Source organism: Nelumbo lutea, chromosome 8 (assembly GCF_056320005.1).
Source record: "Nelumbo lutea isolate HS-2025 chromosome 8, American lotus-T2T, whole genome shotgun sequence".
NCBI lineage: Eukaryota > Viridiplantae > Streptophyta > Magnoliopsida > Proteales > Nelumbonaceae > Nelumbo > Nelumbo lutea.
In genome coordinates, this window is record NC_142691.1 from 25,735,858 (window position 1) to 25,751,818 (window position 15,961).

Consider the following 15,961-nt stretch of genomic DNA (forward strand, 5'->3'; position numbering starts at 1 on the left):
AATGCTTCAGCGGCCATCTTGTGTGTTATAACCAACATTTCCTAGATATTTGATCAATACTAACATACAGATATCTAGTGATGGCACAAATCCCAAAGCCCGAATTCTGTTAACTACCGGATTTTGATTAATGTTCCCCTTTCCCCTACTTCAGTACGCGACATAATCCATTTGGAAGTTTTACTCTTATGGTTTATGGTATTCTTATTTTAGTAACAATTTCTGAAGGTTGAACCAAGGGATTGACTAGTAGTTGGATCTTTACACCATGGTCAGGTGGAAATACTGCATATCAGGACTGGCACAGAAATAGCTTGAAGCTGACAAATGCATATAAGACTTGAGTTCTTTAATACCCACCCTACAGTTCAAGCCATTTTTGTATTTGTGTAGAGAGTTTGATTTCCAGACACTCATAAGTTGATTACTCTATGGATATCAATGATCCTAATCGGGAGAGAAACTCATCACCAGCTTCTTCTCCAGTCCATCATGTTGTAGGTTCCAGATTCCGTACACTGGAAACTGAAGCTGCAGAGAATTTGGAACCTTCTCAAATTCATCTCAGGATGACACCTGGTAAGAGCAGTGCAGGCATCAGCCATGTGCCCATACTGTGCAGAAATCTCCAAGATAATCCAGATACTGCAAGAGACATGGCAGGAGCATTTCTGTCACATGATCAAACCATTGCGTTAAACAGTGATAGTACTGTGTCTGGTACCACTCAATTCAATAGCTTTGAGAGCTCACTAGTTGACAGACTTCCTTTACACACCAGAGGTAACATTACTGGAGAATTACAATCTAGCAGTCAGGTCAGCCCAGCTGATGGTACTCAACTTAGCCTTTCTTCACCCCTCTTCAATGAATTTCATGGGCAACAGATTCATGGAAATTTTGTACACCATGGAATTAGTACATCAGATCATCGTGATTCAATGATTGGCAACAATATCATGACCAATGTAGTTCAGCCTGATATCCCTCATTCTTCAGAAAAGCTTGATGGCAGTGTTTTGAAGCTTGGGTTAGGTGTTGATGCAACGGATGCTTTTCAATCTAGTTCTAATGTCCAAGGCAGAGGAATTAGTAATCATGATGGTGTGGATACTGGCACCCATACAAATATCTCCTCTGTACCACAAGCTAGTGAGGGCCTTCCTAAGCTTAGCCACAACATGGGTTGTTGGACCTGGTCCAACAATGACAGCAATGTAATCAATTCCAGCAACAGTTCAAGTTCATTCAATATGTTGCAAACACCACAAGGTTACAGGCAATATTTTCTTGGGATGCCAAATGACAATATCTTAGGTGTTGGACATAACAGTAATGCAAGATATGCAAACATTGATCCTTACAGTGGGTTCTATGGTTATTCTGGCATTGCTACAAGATCCTGTAGTAGCATACAAGTTGATGTGCCAAGAAATGAACAAGCCTGTCCATCTAGGGTGCTGCCTAGACCACCTAGTGTTATTCCAAGACTTTATGAATCTCCAATGCAACACTTCCACAGTTCTCTGAATAATTTCAATAAAGCTTCGGCTGAATCTTCCATGGTTTCTTCTACTGTCATTGCTTCAAGACCTGCCAGTAGCACCCCGGCTGGGTTTATGGATAATAAACAAGGATGGCCATTCAGAGTAGTGCCAAGACCTACTACATCAATCCAAAGACCCAGTGGATCAGATCCTATTCAACTGCACCAAGGTTATCATAACATTAACTTCCCTTTAGAGTCTTCCATGGTTACTCCTGCTGTTGGGACTGTAAAACACAAAGCCATTCATGATCAGTCAGGTGCGTGGTTGACAATCTAGCCTCATTTGTGTTTGACCATGTATTGCTATTAGTGAACATGGAATCCCTTGCTTCATATTATGTTTATTTTCACTCATCTATCTTATAATGATTAGGGCCTAACTTGGTATAATCGTAAAATCTCGGGCTGAGAGACGTGAGAACGCAGGCTCAAGTTTGAGAGTGGCCACTTCGTGCCCAAAAAAAAAAAAAAAAAGAAAAAGAAAAAGAAGAAAAGCCTAAGGTTTGGACTGTATCCAGTCTACCCCTCCCAAGACCACAGATAGCTGGGACCAACATTGATTGATGGCCTTTTTCTTAATCTTCTAATGATTATTTTATCATCTTAAAATAATAGCTTCAGCAGTTCAAAATTCAAATTAAGGAATCCTGTTCCAGATTAGTGCTTGAAACTCAATTCGTAGGAGATTGTAGATACTGGCTACCGAGTTTGACATTTTTTTCTTCTTCACCACCCTTTTTATCTGTAAGCAGGTTTTTTCATTAGATATTAAAATGGCAAATTACAAAGGTGGGTCTAAAGATCTAGCCCCCATGAAAGATTGTTTTAATCCCGATTACATTTCTGCCCAGAACAACTGTTCCCTAGACACCACTTGCTTGGCCAGCGTGTCAGCCATCCCGTTTTATCTTTACTTGTTCCAAATGGCTTTTAGTACCAGGATGAAGTTATAAATGTACTTGTAGAAAGCCATTACCCAATGCTGGTCCTAGTAATCTGGGGTATTGGGAGGGATGGCCTCTTAATCAATGTTCAGAAACCGACTGGGCATAGAACCGGAGAAGGGAGAGATTCATGGGTCAGAGGTTCAACTGGGGTCGAACCATGATGATGTGGCATATATATATATGTATATAAACAATATACTACGGGTCATATAAATACTATATAATATATTTTATAACTTGTAATATATTAAATATGGTAGTTAGATGGCAGGTTCCTTAATTTTTAAAGCAAATGACTAGAGTCAAGTCTCTTAATTTACATTTTCTTTAAAATACATGTATAATAAAGTAATATGTACAATAAAGAGTCATTAATTAACACAAGTAAAGAGGTGGACTAATGGTAATTAAGCAATATATATAAATTAGAAGTCATGGGTTCAAATCTTACTAAACACATTTTAAAATTTCAATTGTTAAAGATCCCGACGTTTTCACAAAATTGTGGTCGACTCACCGGTTTTCTAGTTAAACTGTCTGGTCAACTGTTTTTCACTAGTTTTGATAAAGTGCTGTTATTGGTGTATGACTGAACCGATTGTGAGCATCAGAAAACCGGCTCACTTACCACTTAGGCGGGAAATGGAGTCGTCACCCATCAAGCAAATGAAAGGGAGGTGATGGGATCTTCGGGATTTATATCAGAAAGCATTTTGGTTCATTAGTGACTCCAATAGCCTGAGGCACCTGCTAACCAGTCTGGGTAAGACTTGGATGGAAGAGGGAAGGAATTAGGCATCCTTCTCCCGGGTCCAATAGGTGGGGCCCACATGAGATACCAAACAAGCATAATCACAAATTCACAATTAACCGAGCAACATAAAAAAAAACCAATTTCAATCTTCCCTATCTACTTTTTTATTTTAATTTTGTTTTTTATTTTCATCACTTATTTTTATTTAATTTTATATATTTTTTATTTTCTCTTCCCTTCATCAATTTTATTTCTTTTATATTTTTTTGTTGTTTTCTTATGCAGCTTTATTATTATATATTTTTTTATTTTCTAAATAATAAAAAAATCTTTTATTTTGATTTATTTATATTTTTCCCTTTTTTTTGGTTTTCCTCCTTTACTTATGTACATATTATTTTATTATTTTTTTGTTTTATTCATTTCTTTTTTTTCTTTTTTTAATAGCTTATTCCCCTCTCCTTTACTTATGTACATATTATTTTGGAATCCGGTTAATCTAGAGCCTCAAAATGGAATCTTTGTGTGATTGAGGGTAAATGAAAGTGTTTTGGGATAGAATTTCATAGGTGGGTGTTTTGGTGTGTCTGGAGTCTAACGGCGTGGTTTGATCGGTTCAGATGTGTCAAAATCAAGGTAATCTGGGTTTTGAGTGTGTGAGCTAGCGAGAGGGGTTGAAATGGAATCTTTGTTGGATGAAGGGTTAAACGGGGTAATCTTGAATTGAAATTTTACGGGTAGGTGTTTTGGGAGATCTTGAGTATGATGGTTGTGTTGGATCTAGTGGTTGAGGTGTAAGTAGGGGTCGATTGGGGCCATCGGATAGGTATAGGGCAGGTTTAATGGTGGATTTGAGGGCTCTCGGAGTGAAATTTGGGTTTTTTGGGTTTTTGGGTGTTTTGGAGAGGTTGGAAGGGTCTGATCGGGTGTTTAGGGTGAATTGGAGGCTCAGGCGGCGGATCAAGCAAAAATCGGGTGTTGACACCGACCAAGATCCCGGTTATGGTTCAACTGGTCCAACCGGATGGTCCAGTCCAGTTTTATAAACACTGCTATTTACAATTGTTCAATTCAGCCATTTTGTCACTTACTGAACACTTCTCTGTTTTTCAGTGTGCTTGGGGATTTTAGCATCATCTTATCAAACTAATTTAGATTCCATATAATAGCATAAACATGTTGGAGTAGATAGTCATGAGGGCTTGTTACTGGATGTTTGGTCTTATTGCAATGCACTGTCATTATCTGTGACACTGTTCACTGACTATTAATTATCAGCAAACTAATATGCTAATAAACTGTGGTAGGAACAGTTGACAGATCATCGTCATATTGTTCTGTCTGAGCATTGTCAGCTGACCAAATCATAGTCTTTCTTTTCATTCTAATTATGTCTCAGAGAGAACAAAATTATCAGATATTCTTAAGAGGATACAGTAATGGTTTTATGCCCAATCTGAACATCAGACAAGCTGATAATCTGATAAAAAAGTGAACCTCAGACAAACCTTCTCTTTTATCCTGTACTGAAGTTTCAGTTGTGAAACAAAAGCATGAATTTGATAGAGTTAATATTGGCTCTATTGGCATCTGCTTATGAGGTTTGCTATGGCATAGCTGTTACTGATAAGATTGAGAAGACATAAATGCAAAACTAGTGATATTGGGGAATCCTTTAGTTTCTAAAGCTTTCAAGTAATCTCAATATTTGATGCTATTAAATATGGGAGTAGACATGCAGAAATAGCTTTTTTTTTTAAGGTAAAGGATTGTATTAAAAAGAACTCATGTATAATGAGGGTCTGTACAATGGGAACATACAGAAAGCTCAACAAAGGGAGGGTGTTAAAAAAGTTACCTTTTGTATTAAAAAGGTAATACAAAAGAAGGTCCAAGGTCCAGCTCTCAAAAAAGGTACCTTTTGTATTAAAAAAGGGATTGTGTAACCTATAAGATTATTTTTAACTTCCTCAATGCTTGAAACTTTATGGTCAAAGATTTGACAATTTCTTTCCCTCCAAATTAACTGAATGATAGCAGCTGGGAGGGTGTTCCACAAAAGTTTGCCCTCCTGTTCAGATCCCTAGCTGCCCAGCCTTGCAATAGTTGGATAACAGATTCCAGTTCCACAAAAGGAATACTAAAGCAGGATAGTGTCCACAGTTGCTGAGAAAATCTGCAATGGAGGAAGAGTTGGTTTATGGATTCTGGAGCATCATTTCAAAGCAAGAGAGCTTGGCAGGGGATGAGAGCCCATATTTTCCAGCTTTAACTCTTCTTCATAGACTTTCTCTTTCCTTCTCCACTACCATTTACCAAGGAGAAATCTGTTGACTTGCCTAAGGTTTCTGATACTTAGACCACCTAATTTCCTAGGCTGGCAAGCAATGTTCCAGTTTACTGTTTACCAAGTGGAACTTGAAACTACTTCTCCACCCATCCCATAAGAAGGATATCATCTTCTTCTCCAGATGCTTGGTCACCCCAGCAGGTATTTAACAAGGAAAGGTAGTAAATAAAGAGGGAGGATAGAACACTTTTTAACATAGTAGGTTTTTCCCCTTTAGTTAAATATTTAGATTTCCATGTGGCAAGATTCCTGTTGAACCTCTCAAGGACTGTGTCCCAAATTCTTCTGGAATTGCTTTTTGCACCAAAGGGCAGGCCAAGATAGTGGTTGTTAACTTCCCAACTTTGCAGCCCAAGTTACCCACCAAATGTCCTGCTACATTACCTTCTCCAGATAACATTATTTCACTTCTTGATAAATTCATTTTCAGACCTGAAGCAGCTTCAAACCACCTTAGAACATAACCCAAATAAGTTAGCTGCTCAAATGAGGCATCACAGAAAAAGGTGGTGTCGTCAGCAAATTGGACTAAAAGGATTTGCTCCAAATAAGTTACCTGAAGCATCCTGTATCATTATGTTAAGTGGATAAAGATGGCTACAAGACCGCTCTTTGTGCTTTAGAAAGAAAAGGAGCAGTAATGGGATCTTGAGTTGGACGAATCCCAGATTCATAGTAGTGAAACTAAAAATAAGCATAAAGAAAACTTAGGTATCAGAATTAGGCAACAAGGGAAAGTAGACTACAATCATTTTCATTTGTGAAATCAAGACCGGTGAATGCACCATTTAGAGTAAGTGATGTGAAGAAGGCCAAAACAGCATGGGTCTAGTAGACTGGTAATTGAGTAAAGATGTTCTACTTCATTCTATATAAAAACATGCGACTTCTGATAGAGTTGAATGGAGAAAAGGATTTATTCTATCACCCCATTTGGGTGATGTAAAGCAGGCAGAATGATGGTACTGTTTAGATCTCTAGGCTCAGAATGACCTTCTGAACATGGTTCTGGTACAATATGTCATCCAATTAAAACTTACAACCAATCAATCTACTACATGTAGTGCACTCAAAGCTTAAAACCATAGAATTGTACTTGCTTTATTCCTCACCTTAAGACATAGACAAAGGAAGACTATGGCTAATCAATACCCATTGGAAAGCATTGTATAACAAACACAGACACACATACATGTGTCTGTCATGTTTATGCTCTGTTTGATTGTTTTGAAGTTATGCAAGCCTTTATTTCTTCCTTTTTGCATCTTCTAGGAGTGTATTTTGAGTTAATTGTTTTCTTTAACCCCAAAATTTACTCCAGGTGGAGGGGGGCCACCTTAAGATTTTATTATCAATATCAGAAAATCAACGATTACAGGGGAGGACATAGCTCGCCTTGACCCAAGCCCAAGAACAATGCAAGAAGCTCTCAAAAAAGAAACAAAAGCCCAAGCCCAAAATCTATTTACTACGAATTCTAGAAAGCAATAAAGCATCATCAAAAGTAAAAGCTGAATGTTCTGTGGCAGTGAACTCTTGGAGTCAAAGAGAAGGTTTTCTGAACTGTCACACGCCTGGTTAGCTAAACCATTTGCCACTGTATTCCCCTCTCTTAGAATATGAGTGTAGGGCACCTGAATGCCTTTGGATAATTCTGTTATGTCATCTAATCATGGAAGTGTGGTCCATGGGGGAGATGACTCACCAGTTAGGACCTGGACCATCGTCAAGGAATCACTTTTCTACCACACATCTCAAGATTCCTAATGCCTTGGCATAGTATATAGCATCCCGGATCACTCTTCATTCTGCTACTATGTTCGTTGTACAGTCATAAAATGAAGAAAAAACAAGGACAAACTTACCATGGTCAGAGCAGAAGACACCTCCACCACCTGAGATGCCTGGATTACCTCTGGAGGCTCCATCTACATTCACCTTTCACCAACCTGGACTTGGGAATTTCCAGAGCACCAGCCTAGTCCTTGGACAGCGAGGTTGCATAGGACGAACCCCTAAAGCTGCCAGGGTCAAGTGGTCTACAAAACTGGGGTCCTGATTCGGCATTGACCAACAAGTTTCATGCATCCATTTCAGGACTTTAGCAATTATCAAACCTGCCGTTTTAGTGTGCCTGTCATACCTACACTTGCATCTCTCTTTCCATAACTCCCACACAATAAAGAGAGGGATCGATGCAAGTATTTCTTTCATTTGAGAATGACTGCCACTGCCCAATTCTAACCAGTACAGAAGTCTGTCTTTCTCCGACTGCGTGTGAATAAGGGGAACACTACACAAAGAGCTAAATTTTGTCCACACCTTAACTGCCATCTTACCAAAAACAAGCTAATGATTCATAGTTCCAATTTCTTGTTAGCACAATAAACACAAGCTGAAACTACTGGGATGCAAAGTCCTCTTATGCTCTCATCAGTAGGAATATTCCCTTTCAAAAGCTTCCAAGCAAAGAACGAAATTTTTGGAGGAATTCTTTTATTCCAAACTAAAGAGTGCCAGAATAAAGGAGCCCCTCATGTAGAGATAGCTCTCCAAGCTGAGCGGCAAGAGAAGGAACCATTTGAAGTAAGCTGCCAAATTCTAGCATCCATACCATCTTTAATTACTCTTGGCAATAAACCCGATTGAAATATGAGGAAGTAGAGAAGAGAAGGAAAGAAGAGAGAAGAGAAGAAGAAAGAAAGGAAGAAGAGAAGGTTTGGAGCAATGGAACAGTGCTGGCGGCACCGGCTTCTATTATATTATATAGGGCGGCAGAAATAAGAAGGGAAAAGATTCTTGTGCCCCTACTGTAAATGAGTACAATAACAGAAAATAAAAAAAAGGCTTTAACTAGCCAAACTGACCCTAACACAAATAACTAAACTATTTCAACACTCCCCCTCAAGTCGGAGCATAGATGTCAATCGTGCCCAACTTGTCACACAAATCATTGTGCCGCACATGATGAAGACCTTTGGTGAAGATATCTGCAAGTTGTTCTTTTGAGTTGACATATGGAGTACACACTTCTCCATTTACAAGTTTCTCTCTATTAAAATGCTTGTCCACTTCAGTGTGTTTTGTCCTATCATGTAGGACTGGATTAGCAACAATATTGATGGCAGCTTTATTGTCACAGTAGAGTGATATAGGGTTGCTCACTATAAAACCCAGTTCACCTAACAGATTTCTTATCCACATGATTTCAGCAACCCCATGAGACATCGCTCTATATTCTGCTTCGGCACTAGATCTAGCCACCACATTTTGTTTTTTACTTCTCCATGTGACCAGGTTTCCTCCTACAAAGGCACAATACCCACTGGTAGACTTTCGGTCATCAACTGTTCCTGCTCAATCAACATCAATATATACTTCCACCTGTAGAGAACACTGATGTGGGCCCCACAGCAGTGGTCCCCACTGTGTTCGTAGGACAGCATGTGTATGTATTTATTTTAGTTATAGTAGTGTCAGTTTGGGTCAGTTTGTTAATTCAGTTGTTATTTATTTCAGTTTTTATTTACTTTATTTATCATGTAAGTACTAAGGGCAGATTTGCCCTTTCCATTATGTACTGAACATAACCTATAAATAATAAGAGAGTGGCGGTGGCAGATCTGTCAGAATCTGTCCCTCCTTTCAACCCCTTGTGTTCTCTTGTTTCTCTTCTATTCCTTCTCCTTTCTCTCACATTTCTTCTGTTTTGTAAACCTAAAACCTATTAGGATTCAAGATCGATTACAGTCTTGATCTTCTACTTGGTATCATAGCCTATCTAGGGCTTCTCATGTGTGTCTAGTCTAGCCGACAACATGAGGACTAGCTAGGGCTGGAAGCTTATGAAGAAGTATTCGGCGGCTGAATCTTGGAGAGAGTTGGTAATCAGGAAGAAGCAACGAAGGTTAGGGTTCAGGTAACCCTGGAAGGTAGTAAACCAAAATCCATAAGTCTTTTTTATTTAGTCTTAGAGACTGCAATCAGTCGAGATAGGTTGGACCTATCTAGAAGGAGAGGCCGAACTGTTTTAAGTTTGTTTCTAGGGTTTGACTGTTGGGCCGAACCTCCCCCCCTCCCCACTCAGAGGTGATCAGTTTTACGGTTTCATACTGACCCTACGACAAGTCCCACTTGTGTGGACTGCTTGGAGAGTGCAACTGAGCACTTATTTCAGACCTACAGTTGAAACCCTAATTCTGTTCTCGCAGCAATGGGTCCCCATATTAGTGATTTCAGAAAATAGCATCTCAGATTGACATGCTCCTGGTATTGTGCATGCCGATTGATTTCAGATAAGATTTGAGTTGATTTCTTGCATATACTGTAATAAGCGATTGATTTCAGATCAGATTTGTGTTGTTTTCAGATCAGATCAGATTTCAGATCAGATTTGTGTTAGTTTCAGATAAGATTTCAGACCTGCTTGATTTTACTCTGTTTTTTGGTATAGTGGCTCTAACAATTTGTAGCCACTGATTCTTGATCAAAGATGGGGTTTAAGGGTCAGGGAGAAAGTAGTTTTGGAAACAACAATTATGGTAGTATATCTGAAACCGGGTTTCAGATTACAACTATGAAATTTGATGGGTCAAGTTACTTGGAGTGGGCTCAATTAGCCATGATGGCTATTGGACGAAGGGGAAAACTGGGTTACCTCTTGGGAGATGTGAAAGAACCTTCCAAGGAGAACCCAACATACACCAAGTGGGTTCAAGAGAACTATTTGGTTTTGGCATGGCTGTGTAATTCTATGCAGCCACATATCAGTCAAAATTACTTTGGGCATAGACAGCCAAAGAGATATGGGATATTGTGAAAGAAACCTATTCCCAACCCCTTAATGTTGCCAGAGCCTATGAATTGAAGTGTGAGGTGAACAGCCTTAAACAAGGAGAGAAGCCAGTTTTTGTCTACTTCTCTACCTTGAAATCCTTATGGCATGAGATTGGCCATCTAGAGACCCTTGAGTGGGAGAGTCCCAAAGATGCACAGACTCACAGAAAGCAAGTCGAGACGAATAGGGTATTTGAGTTTCTGGCTGGTTTGAATTCAGAATATGACATTGTGGGACAACAGATATTGACAAGAGATAGTGTGACCCTTTCTCAAGCATACTCCCTGGTGCATAGTGAAGAGACCAGGAGGAAAGTCATGATGCAGCCTTAGCCCCCTTTCCCAGCGCTGGCAGCTATTAAACCTAAGCCAAGGGGTGATCTAGAAAGGGACCAGAAGAAGGAAGATAAACGGGATCTGGTATGTGAACATTGCAAGAAATCCAAGCACACAAAAGATACTTATTGGAAGCTACATCTTCACTTGGTCCCAGCAAAACTAAGAAATAAGAAGGGTAATGCTCATGTGGCCGTGAGCACTGATTCAACATCCTCATCAGGCACATCCCTAGAGACTTTAGCCGTTGTTCGGGCTGCCCTCATATAGTTGGAAAAGGAAGTTGGGAGTTCAGCTCAGCCATCTCAGTCACCATCAGCTCCTGCCACATCTGCATTTGCACATTCAGGTACTTGAGCCTCAGCTTACCATGCTTCAGCTCCAGGTAATACTGACCACTACTGGGTAATAGATTCAGGTGCATCCGACCATATGACTAGCTTGCCATCATTGTTCACTTCGTATCACTTGTCCTCTGGCCGAGATAGAGTATCCATTGCTGATGGCTCTCTTGTTCCAATTTCGGGCAATGGGGACATCAACCTATCGGATACTATCTCTTTATCTTCTGTCTTGCATGTTCCTAAGCTTGATACTAACTTGCTTTCAATTAGTAGTATTACCAAACACATGAACTGTTCAATAACCTTTTTCCTTGACCGATGTGTTTTTTAGAATTTGGAGACGAGGAAGGTGATTGGGACTGACCGTGAGACGAACGAGATCTATCTGCTTGGAGAGAGTTCTCGTCGGGAGGAGTCAGTGGATAAGAAGTCTTTTGTTTCTCAGTCTGTGAGTCCGGTTATGCTTTGGCATAATCGATTAGGTCATTTGTCTTTTAAGTCTTTGAAGAGTCTGTTTCCTGCTTTATTTGAGTTTGTTGAGTTATCAAAGTTGAGGTGTGAGAGTTGTGAGTTTGCCAAACATTGTAGAACCTCTTATTTTTTAAGTAATAAAAGGAGTAATTCCTCTTTTGATATTGTGCATACTGATATTTGGGGGCTACATCATATCTCTTTTATGGGTGGGTACAGATGTTTTCTACTGTTTGTCCATGACCATACCCGGTTTTCTTGGGTCTATCTTATGCGTTCTCGGGATGAGGTTCCTGCTCTGACCCAAAACTTCCATCAGATGATTCACTCAGTTTGGGGCCAAAATCAAATTCCTTAGATTTGATAATGCAAAGGAATACTTTGCTCAGCCATTGACCTCCTACCTTCTTAGTCATGGAGTTATTCACCAAAGCACTTTCCCTTATACACCACAGCAGAACGGCGTTGCCGAAAGGAAGAATAGGCATATTTTGGAGGTGGCTAGAAGCATTATGTTTACCTCTAATGTACCTATTCACTTATGGGGTGATGCTATCCTCACGACAGTTTATCTCATTAATCGAGTTCCTTCCCGGCTTCTTGATATGAAAACCCCTTTTTCCCTTCTATACCCAGACGAAGAGTTGTTCATTGTTCCCCTTGAAACCTTTGGTTGTACCTGTTTCGTTCAGCTTCTCGGGCCTCATCATTCCAAGTTTGAACCTAAGGCCTCCAAATGCATTTTCCTTGATTATGCACAAACTCAAAAGGGTTATTGTTGCTATGATCCGGTTTCAGGGAAAAGGTTTGTCTCTATGGATGTCACCTTCTTTGAGGAAACACCCTATTATCTTAGGGTTTCTCCTCAGGGGGAGATCAATGAGAGTGGAAGTGGGGCTGTTCCTTTACCTATTTCACTGGGTAATGAAGGCTATAGTGGTGAGGGTGGTCAGAGGGAGCAGGAGTTGAGAGTCTATCACAGGCGATGCAGGCAGGTTGATCCTAGTCATCGGCAGTCCCGGTCAGCTCCAGTTCCTTATGCGGCTCCAGATCTAGAGCCTACTGAGACACCTCCCACTGTTGCCACTTCCCCTTTTGTGGATGACCTTGATCTCCCTATTGCCATTCGCAAAGGGAAACGACATTGCACCACTTCTACAGCTCACAGCATCTCACAGTTCTTATCCTATGATCGTCTATCTCCATCTTACCGGTCCTATCTCACTTCCATTGCCGATGTCCCTATTCCAAGAACAGTGCAAGAAGCCTTATCAGTTCTAGAATGGAAAGATGCAATGCAAGTCGAAATGGATGCCCTGTTGAAGAATAATACTTGGGCACTGGTTGACCCACCAAAAGGAAAGAAACCGGTGGGATGCAGATGGGTGTTCACTGTGAAGCATAATGCTGATGGCTCTATTGAAAGGTACAAAGCCCGGCTGGTCGCAAAGGGGTTCACTCAGACTTATGGTATAGACTACTTGGAGACCTTTGCCCCAGTAGCCAAGATGACCACCATCCGAGTTTTGTTATCCCTTGCAGCAAATCATTCTTGGCCCTTGTTCCAGATGGATGTTAAAAATGCCTTTCTGAATGGAGACTTATAGGAAGAGGTCTACATGCAGTTGCCTCCTGGATTCTATGATACAAAGACAGGTAAGAAGGTTTGCTGACTGAACAAGGCATTGTATGGTTTGAAGCAGTCACCTAGAGCCTGGTTTGATAGGTTCAGATTAGCCATTGGAAAGTTTGGTTATGTACAGGCCTAGTCAGATCATATACTATTCATCAAGAGGGTGGAGTCCTCTCTGACGATGATATTGTGGTGACAGGAAATGACAGCCATGAGATTGAGTCCCTCAAACAGCTCCTTCATCAAGAGTTTGAGGTGAAAGATCTTGGTGCACTACGGTACTTTTTGGGTATTGAGGGTGCTAGATCCAAGTAGGGGATTTTTATCTCTCAGAGAAAATATGTTCTAGATCTGTTGGCGAAAACTAGAAAGTTGGGTGTTCCGCTGATACACCCATTGGACAAAATCACAAGATTAGTGCAGAGGGCGGGGAGCCTCTTGAATACAAAGTTATGTTCCAACGGTTGGTTGGAAAGCTCCTATATCTCTGCTTCATTCGGCCAGATATCAGTTATGCAGTTAGTGTTGTTATTCAGTACATGCACTCCCCTAGAGCTTCTCATCTTCTTGCGGCAGAGAGAATATTAACATACTTGAAGAGATGCCCGGGTAGAGGTATACTGCTCAAGAACAATAATCACATGAGGGTGGAGGTCTATACAGATGCCGATTGGGCTGGGAGTGTTGATGACAGAAGGTCTACCTCTGGATATTGTGCCCTTGTGGGAGGTAACCTTGTCTCTTGGAGGAGTAAGAAGCAGAGTGTTATTTCCCGCTCCAGTGCTGAAGCGGAATACAGGTCAATGGCTAACGAAGTGGCTGAAATCTTATGGCTGAGGTCACTACTTGAAGAGTTGGGTATTGATTATGAAAAGCCCTTAATGTCGTATTGTGATAATCAGGCAATTATTAATATGGCCCACAACCCAGTGCAGCATGACAGAACTAAACATATCGAAGTTGATCGACATTTTGTGCGAGAGAGGGTCACATCACAAGAAGTGTGTCTTCCGTATATCACATCTAATATGTAGCTCGCGGATATTCTCACCGAGGCTGTACCAAGGAAGAAGTTAGAGACAAACCTATCCAAGTTGGGAATGATAGATATCTACTCCCGACTTGAGGGGGAGTGTAGAGAACACTGATGTGGGTCCCACAGCAGTGGTCCCCACTGTGTTCGTAGGACATGTGTAGTTATTTGTTTCAGTTATAGTAGTGTCAGTTTGGGTCAGTTTGTTAATTCAGTTGTTATTTATTTCAGTTTTTATTTACTTTATTTATCATGTAAGTACTAAGGGCAGATCTGTCCTTTCCATGATGTATTGAACATAACCTATAAATAATAAGAGAATGGTAGCAGCAGATCTGTCAGAATCTGTCCTTCCTTTCAACCCCTTGTGTTCTCCTGTTTCTCTTCTATTCCTTCTCCTTTCTCTCACTTTTCTTCTGTTTTGTAAACCTAAAATCTATTAGGATTCAAGACTGATTACAGTCTTGATCTTCTACTTAAGTGTCCATGTTTCTGGCACAACAAACCAGCTCCGGGAACTTCTTGAGGTATCTAAGGATCCTCTCTGTAGGTTCAAAGTGAGTTGTCCTAGGGTTGTGCATGAACTGACTAAGGACACCCACTGCATAAACAATATCAGGCTTGGTCGTAGACAAATACAAGAGTCTCCCTACGAGTCTCTGGAACTTATTCACATCTTTCAAAAACTCTCCCTGACTGTCTCCCAACTGATGATTAGATTCAATTGGTGAGTCAATTGGTTTTACCCCCAACATGCCTGTATCTTCTAGTAGATCTAGTACATATTTCCGTTGGGAAATAAAGATGCCCTTGTGAGAGCTGGCAACTTCAATTCCAAGGAAATAACGTAAGCGGCCTAGATCTTTCACCCCAAATTGAGTGGTTAAGAATTTTTTTAGTCTCCATATTTCAGCCTCCCAATGTCCTGTGATCACTATGTCATATACATGCACAATTAGAGCTGCAATTTTCCCTTCACCTTTTTTCACAAGTAGAGTGTGATCTGACTGACATTGTTTGAACCCCATCTGTTGAACTGCTAAGTGGAACTTACTAAACCAAGCCCGAGGTGATTGTTTCAACCCATATAAAGATATTTTTAACATGCACACTTTTTGTTCACTGCCTTTGGCACAAAAACTTGGAGGTTGGGTCATGTACACTTCCTCTTCCAAGTTACCATTCAAGAAAGCATTTTTTATATCCAATTGGTGAAGTTTCTAATCAAGATTTGCTGCCAATGAAAGAAGAATCCTGATAGAGTTCATCTTGGCTACTGGAGCAAAAGTCTCTGCATAGTCCACTCCATATACCTATGTAAACCTCTTGCTATCAGTCTAGCCTTGTACCTTTCAATAGTTCCATTAGCCTTGTGTTTCATTGTGAACACCCACTTGCAACCCATTGGTTCCTTCCCTTCAGGAAGATCCACCAACTTTCAAGTGCCATTTTTGTGTAATGCATCAATTTCTTCTTGCGTTGCATCTGTCCATTCAGGTTTAAATAAAGCTTCTGCCACATTCTTAGGAACGGGGACACTGTCCACAGAAGAGAGGAATGCACGGAATGAAGGTGAAATGTGATCATAGGACACAAAATTAGAGATAGGATGGTTAGTGGTACAAGATCTAACACCCTTCCTCTTAGCAATATGAACATCAAGATCATTGATGACAGGGGAATCAACATTAAGAGGAACAGGCATATC

At 40.4% G+C, this 15,961-nt stretch overlaps 1 protein-coding gene and 1 long non-coding RNA gene across 4 annotated transcripts in view; one reads left to right on the forward strand and one right to left on the reverse strand.

The window, feature by feature from the left end:
* LOC148843488 (uncharacterized) overlaps positions 1-15,961 on the forward strand; it is a 42,775-nt gene that overhangs the window by 447 nt on the left and 26,367 nt on the right. For 2 of the 3 annotated variants that reach the window (XR_016103229.1, XM_088957567.1), the window contains exon 1: positions 353-1,806. Coding sequence is in view for 2 of the 3 variants with exons in the window: in XM_088957567.1 (XP_088813693.1) it covers positions 432-1,806 (1,375 nt within the window). In the remaining variant the exon portion in view is untranslated. Of the gene's footprint in view, positions 1-276; positions 1,807-15,961 lie in introns of those variants that run through there. The other variant, XM_088957566.1, reaches the window with a different exon arrangement.
* Positions 346-15,961, reverse strand: part of LOC148843489 (uncharacterized) — a 46,451-nt gene continuing 30,835 nt past the window's right edge. The window contains exon 2 of the long non-coding RNA XR_016103231.1: positions 346-1,773. This is a non-coding gene — a long non-coding RNA (uncharacterized LOC148843489). The remainder of the gene's footprint in view (positions 1,774-15,961) is intronic.